At 51.0% G+C, this 6,699-nt stretch overlaps 1 protein-coding gene across 1 annotated transcript in view; it reads left to right on the top strand.

Moving 5' to 3' along the window:
- The window catches only part of CAPN5 (calpain 5), a gene marked incomplete at its 3' end in the record, with an annotated part of 35,868 nt that extends 29,409 nt beyond the window's left edge, over positions 1-6,459 (top strand). The window contains exons 3-11 of the mRNA XM_009877977.1: positions 870-1,078; positions 1,592-1,784; positions 2,425-2,448; positions 2,506-2,675; positions 3,514-3,591; positions 3,966-4,161; positions 5,157-5,279; positions 5,793-5,989; positions 6,338-6,459. Coding sequence (XP_009876279.1) covers positions 870-1,078; positions 1,592-1,784; positions 2,425-2,448; positions 2,506-2,675; positions 3,514-3,591; positions 3,966-4,161; positions 5,157-5,279; positions 5,793-5,989; positions 6,338-6,459 — 1,312 coding nt within the window. The remainder of the gene's footprint in view (positions 1-869; positions 1,079-1,591; positions 1,785-2,424; positions 2,449-2,505; positions 2,676-3,513; positions 3,592-3,965; positions 4,162-5,156; positions 5,280-5,792; positions 5,990-6,337) is intronic.
- Between the last annotated feature and the right edge of the window lie 240 nt (positions 6,460-6,699).

The raw sequence follows: 6,699 nt of genomic DNA, 5'->3' as shown, positions 1-6,699 counted from the left end.
CCCCTCCCCAGCTTCTTTTTACCCCCCTTGAGCCCTTGAAAGCCACAAGAATGTCTCTTCAGAGCCTTCTTTTCTGCAGACTGAACAGTCCCAGGTCTCTCAGTCTGTCTGCACAGGAGAGGGGCTCCAGCCTCTGAGCATCCTCGTGGCCCTTCTCTGGACACGCTCCAGCACGTCCAGATCTCTCTTGTGCTGTGGCTCCAGAACTGGATGCAGCACCCCAGGTGGGGTCTCAGGAGAGTGGAGCAGAGCAAGTCACCTCCCCGTGCTTGCTTGGATGAGTATGGTCACTCTTGACAGGGAAGAATGGAGACCTTGAGGGGATGGGGACCTCACTGTTCGCACTTTTCTTTAGTAGAGTAGGTGCATGCAGAGTGTCTGGCCCATGTTCATTGCCACCAGGTAGATGAATAAAACACCTCCCCTTGGGCCAGTCAAGTCACACCAGGAACAAGTAAGAGAATCAGTGAAGGTGCCTTCTCTTACTGGTGCCCTGCTGACATTGTGATGAGAAAAAAAGTGGTCAAAAAAATAACCATCCCTGGTCAGACTAGGGAACCTTCTGCTCCAGTAGCCTATCTGCAGCTGTAGATGGCAGCAGATGCCCAGGGTAGAATTAGAAGGAGGAGAACAAGGGTGGATCTTTAGTGTCAGCTTCCAAGGAAGGCATGATGAAGTCTAAACAGTTCCAATACAAACTAACCTTATCTGTGTTGGAGGAACCAAAATCTGACCCCAGCAGGCTCTAGGCAAGACCATCCCCCTCATATTCCTCCTTGTCTTTGATAATATCTGCCTTAGTTCCAGAATAAGAGTCAAACCCAGCAAAAAAGAAACTAACCTAGGTGCATGTGCCTCTTCTCTTGAAGGTCATCCCAGACTGGAAAGAGCAGGAGTGGAATCCTGAGAAACCTGAGAGCTACGTGGGGATCTTCCACTTCCAGTTCTGGCGTTTTGGTCAGTGGCTGGATGTGGTGATAGATGACCGCCTGCCCACGCTCCACAACCAGCTCATCTACTGCCACTCCAACTCCAAGAATGAGTTCTGGTGTGCCTTGGTGGAGAAAGCTTATGCCAAGTAGGTACCTGGGCAGCTGCAGGACAAACTGGGACCTGGACGCCCTGGTTTTTCCTTTCTGCTCAGTCATCGATTGGTTGCACGAGTGGAGGTGCAATTTAGGAGTAGGGCTTATCTCAAACAGATGGAAGCTGTAAGGAGAAAAATCTTCTCTGGCTATAATTTACAGTGAAAGCAAATATCCTCCAACTCTAAATTTGTTTAAATAACTCTTGTCCTAGAGATTACTCCTCTGGCAGCAAGAATGCTGCAGGCAGCATGGGTCTTATTATTTCACCTTAGTTTGCAGCCTTCACCCAATGCAAGTTTTGGTCAGTGGCTGGATGTGGTGATAGATGACGAGCTGCCCACACTCGACAACCTGGAGCTTCATCATCATAGAATGGCCTAGGCTGGAAGGGACCTTAGAGATCATTTTAATCCAGCCTCCCTGTCGCCAGGGACGAGGACTGTCCCAGACCCCTTAAAATGTCAAGCCAGTGTTGTTGTGCCACCTCTGTCGCCCTCTTTCAGGCTGTCAGGCTGTTACGAAGCTCTGGATGGAGGCAACACAGCCGATGCCCTGGTAGACTTTACTGGTGGTGTCTCTGAACCTATCGACCTGACCGAAGGGGACTACGTCGCTGATGAAGCCAAGCGAAACCTCCTCTTCGAGCGCGTGTTGAAGGTGCACAACCGGGGAGGCCTCATCAGCTGCTCCATCAAAGTAAGCAACGTTGCCTGTATGGTCACAATGTCACAGAATCATAGAATGTGTTGGGCTGGAAGGGATCTTTAAGGTCATCCAGACCTTTAAAGGTCGTCTAATCATGGGAGTAGGCAATTTTGGGACGCAGTTGTCTTGCATTGGTGGAGACTTCTAAATTAGATCAGATAAATTATGGCCAGGGGTTCCTGCTTCTTCTTGTGGGTGGCAAAGGGAGTCAAGCCTGGGTGCCAGCCCTCTTCATTCCTCACTTCCATGTCCAAGAGCTCATTCGTCCTGCTGCCCTTTAAATGTTAGGAGAGGATTCACTTCAGAGAAGGGCATTTTGGTGTCAGCGTGTGGACATCTCTACAAGCCCTGGGTGCCAGACCTCCCATTAAAACCAGTAGGGTGAGCTTTACTGGTTGACAATCTGGGAGCTTGAGACCTTGTGCAGCAGATGAGGACCAGGAGGGATCTAGCAGCTAAATTGGCATCTGACACATCTCCCGAAGTGACTGTGTCTCTCCTTGAGCATCAATGCTCTTCTTTTTTTGGCTCAGAGGAGCCTGCAGGGAAATCTGAGCTCCTTTTTGACCCAGCCCCTGCAAAAGCAATGACATCCCCCTGGTACAAGCCCTCTCTGTGTCCCCCTGCCCAGGCCACGTCAGCAGCTGACATGGAGGCCCGCCTGGCCTGTGGGCTGGGGAAGGGCCACCCCACTCCAGCAGCTGACGTGGAGGCCCGCCTGGCCTGTGGGCTGGTGAAGGGCCACGCGTACGCAGTGACGGACGTGCGGAAGGTCCGCCTGGGCCACGGCCTGCTGTCCTTCTTCAAGTCGGAGAAGCTAGACATGATCCGCATGCGCAACCCGTGGGGCGAGCGGGAGTGGAACGGCCCTTGGAGTGACACGTGAGTTTGGGTGGGCAGCAGCAGCACCTTTTTTGGAGTGGGAAAGTCTGAGTTGAAGTGAGCCATAAGACATGAGATAATTTGACTCCATCCACCCCTGTAGGATAACATTGCATGGACAGTTGTTGAGATAATTTGACTCCATCCACCCCTGTAGTGTTCATTGCATGAACAGTTGTGGGATGCTCCTTCAACCCACATCCTAAACCTTCCATTTCACTGGAGTAGATTCATTCCTTGCCCTGGCATCCTTGGAGGTCAGCAGAAGGGTGGCTGAGCTTGGCAGACCTTCTCGTTAAGGTTCTGGTGGGTGTTGTGGTGAAATTGCAAGCGTGTTCACACCAGTGAAGGATGATTATAGCTCACCTTTCCGCTCCCAGACTTGTTCCAGCAAAAAATAGCACCCAACAAAATGAACCTCTGCCACCACTAACTGCTATGGCATCTGTGGATGGGATGAAGAACCAAGGGCTGGTGTAACCAGAGTCCATTTTGTTATCTGCACTGATAGGGTTGTGATTATACTGGCCCAATAAAACCTTGCCAAGCTGGATTCAGCTCCACTGCTCAGGGAGGAAGCTGAAGCTCCAAGCAGTGCTGCATTCCTTCCATGTTTGGAAGATGAGCTCTCCAGAGCAGTGTGGGGACTGGTTGCATGGCTGGAGCTTTATACAAGCCTTGTGCCCTTCACAGATCCTGCTGAGGCCAAGCAAGCTCTTGAATCCTTATGTGTGCCTTTGACCTCACAGCAATCATAGAATCCGAGAGCCATTTAGGTTGGAAAGGACCTTTAAGATCATCGAGTGCAACCATTAATGACCCTGTACTCTTCCCACAGCTCTGAGGAGTGGCAGAAAGTGAGTAAAAGTGAGAGAGAGAAGATGGGGATGACGGTGGAAGACGACGGAGAGTTCTGGTGAGTATCTCCTAGGGTTGTCGCTGTGGGTCATGCCCACAGAGCCCTCCCACCCCATGAAGCACGTGAATCATTTCCATACATACATCTCTCCAGAGCAACTGGCCTTCCAAGCCCTAGGTTCTTCAATCCAGCATGTACCCATGTGTGGTGGAAGGACCACTACGCTGCTTCTCCCCCTCCAAAACTCATAGCTCTGTTGTCTAAACTGAAGAAGTATTTACTACAAGCATGGAGAATGGTGTCTCCATCTCTTTTGCTATTCACCAGCCATCAGAGGCTGCTCACACACGGTCTTTAACAGGAAATTTCCTGCAGTGTAATGTTCAGGAGAGTCAAGCAGTCTAACCCAGCTCTGTCCTTTCCTGCCTTAGGATGACCTTCGAAGATTTCTGCAAATACTTCACAGACATCATCAAGTGCCGTCTCATCAACACATCCTACCTGAGCATCCACAAGACCTGGGAGGAGGCAGTGCTACATGGGGCGTGGACCAGAAACAACGACCCCTTGAAGAACCGCTGTGGCGGCTGCATCAACCACAAGGACACCTTTTTGCAGAACCCTCAAGTGAGTCTCAGAGCAGAGGACGTTCTGGAGCCTTCATGTGTGGTTCCAAGTGTTTAAATCTCTTACATGGACAGAGAAGGCCAAAGAGGTTTCCTGACCTCCAGTAGATTAAATGTACTCACAGTCATTCTGTTGTTGAAACCCCTGGCAAAGCATGACCAGTGTCCAGGCCAGCTTCATTAGCCTTATGCCTCTTATGAAGGAGACTGCATCCAAGTGCCTCGTGTAGAGCATCTTGGCACAAGCAAACATCAGACTGTTGCCACAGGGTAGCAGTGTTAGGTGGTGCCAGTCAAAAAAGGCCAGGAACCACTTCCAACCACTTGGATGTCTGGATGATCAAATTCCAGTTCCTTTGCCCAAACCTCGGCACTTCTAAATTTACCAGGAGAGGTGTAGTCTGTAGGGTCATTTGCTTCTAGCTTGGCCTTCAGAAAAAGCCATCTCCTAGAACAAGCTCTTCTTCCTGTCCTGCTCCCAACTGGGATGCTCGGCAACATGAGACAAGTCCTAGTGAGTCCTTCATCTCACAAGCGGATGAAGGATGGTGTGGCCCCATGCAGGAGTTGTCATCAAGGACGTGAGAGAGTTGTTTCTTGCTTCTATCTCTGTATCAGCCTTTGTCTTAGGTCTCTGTGAACATCAGTTCCTCCTTCCATGCCTTGTGGGAGGACTTGTGGCAGACTGCAAGGAGTGAAAGTCTCTGGTATGAGACTGCATCCAAACTTCTCAGGTTCTGCTCAGCAACTTGAGGACTGGATTTCCCAGTCTTTTTCTAAGATGAACCAAAGAGGTCTCTGACTTGACAAGATGATTCCAGGTCCCAAGAGGAGTGGGTATGGTCTCTAAATGCTGATGCTGAGGCCACACTGTCCCTGCAGTGGGGCAGGGCATGGAAAAGCTGAGGTTAACTCTACTGTGTGTCCATCCCCACCCATGCCCAGAGATCCTGTCTTAGTAGAAGTCCCCCCTTACCTTCCTTCCTTTGCTTCCAGTACGTGTTCGATGTGAAGAAGGCGGAAGACGAGGTGCTGATCTCCATCCAGCAGAAGCCGAAGAGGACCAGTCGCAAAGAGGGCAAAGGAGAGAACTTGGCCATAGGCTTTGATATCCATAAGGTAGATCGTGGTTCCTGCATGTGGGCCTGAATAATCCGCTACATTTGTTAGTGGTGGGGTGGTACATCAGTCCTGCATGGCCGTTGCTATTCTCTGGGTGCTTCTGGGTGCTTCTTTCAGCACAGCCTGCCCCCCTGTAAAGATGATGAGAGATTTCAGTGGTGAACAGGGACAGCATGGACAAGTTCTCCTTGCTAAAAAGCAGTGGTTAGTCTGTTATCTCCAAATGTTGAAATCCATTGGACTGATCTTCATGTGTTGCTTGCTGGGCCCCCGGTGTCAAGCTGGGGTGCAAGAGACAATGAATCCTTGAGCCAACACTGCTGGGAGAGCCACGACCACGCTCATTTTCCACCCAGCCCAGCTGGGACCATTTTGGTGGTTCTCTTAACTCCAGCTCTCCCAGCACCGTGGCATCAATCCTTGCAGTCCATCACCCCAAGGTGGATACCAACATGTTGTCAGTCGGTGCTGATTGTCCTGACGACCATCCTGCCGGTGGTCTCTGCCCAGGTGGAGCTGAACAGGAACTACCGGATGCACACCCTGCAGCAGAAGGTGGCCAGCTCCATTTACATCAACTCCCGCAGCGTCTTCCTGAGGACAGATTTAAAGGAAGGCCGCTACGTCATCATCCCCACCACTTTTGATCCCGGTCACGTCGGCGAGTTCCTTCTCAGGATTTTCACAGATGTGCCTTCAGATTGCCGGTAAGGAGCAAGAGTGGCCATGGAGAGGAGCTGGCTGCTTGAGGACAGCCCTGTGCTTTTGACATGTGGTTTTTCCTGACTGGAATGGGTCATAGTCTTGCCTAGAGGTGGTGTTTGGCTTTCTTCCGAGGGTGGCCAAGAGACATGTCCACAGACATGCCAAGAAGCTCCCACTCTGCTTCTGAGCACGACATGGGCGAGCATCCCAAACCTATGTTGAGAAGATTTTGAGTGGGGAGCAGAGTCTGATAGTGCATAGTCCTTCCATCCTGCTAGAGAAAACTCTTTGCCCTGCCCATGGGGTGAGGCTGGGCACCTCTCAAAGGCCACATGTTTTTTTCCCCACAGAGAGCTGACGCTGGATGAGCCACCGCACACCTGCTGGAGTGGGATGTGTGGTTACCCACAGGTGGTCTCCCAGATTCATGTCCTCGCTGCAGCCGGGCTCAAGAATCAGGACTCCCAAGGAGGTACTCATCTTTCCCTGCCTGTTGTCTAGTTCTGGAGGAGCCAGGAGGTGGTTGTTCCAGTGGGAAAAGGGGAGGTGGTTTCATGAAAAGGGAGATTGCTGGGATTTGTTATGTCCTCGGGTATTTTCTGCAGTGAACATGCCTGATTCAAACACTAGAGGAGGAGAAAGTCCATGGAGAATTAAATTTACTTCTTGCTGTGGACATGATGCCTGCAATTCAATAGAGTCAAGTGTAGGG

This window comes from Apaloderma vittatum, unplaced genomic scaffold (genome assembly GCF_000703405.1).
Source record: "Apaloderma vittatum isolate BGI_N311 unplaced genomic scaffold, ASM70340v1 scaffold3371, whole genome shotgun sequence".
NCBI lineage: Eukaryota > Metazoa > Chordata > Aves > Trogoniformes > Trogonidae > Apaloderma > Apaloderma vittatum.
This window is presented reverse-complemented; position numbering and strand designations above follow the sequence as displayed.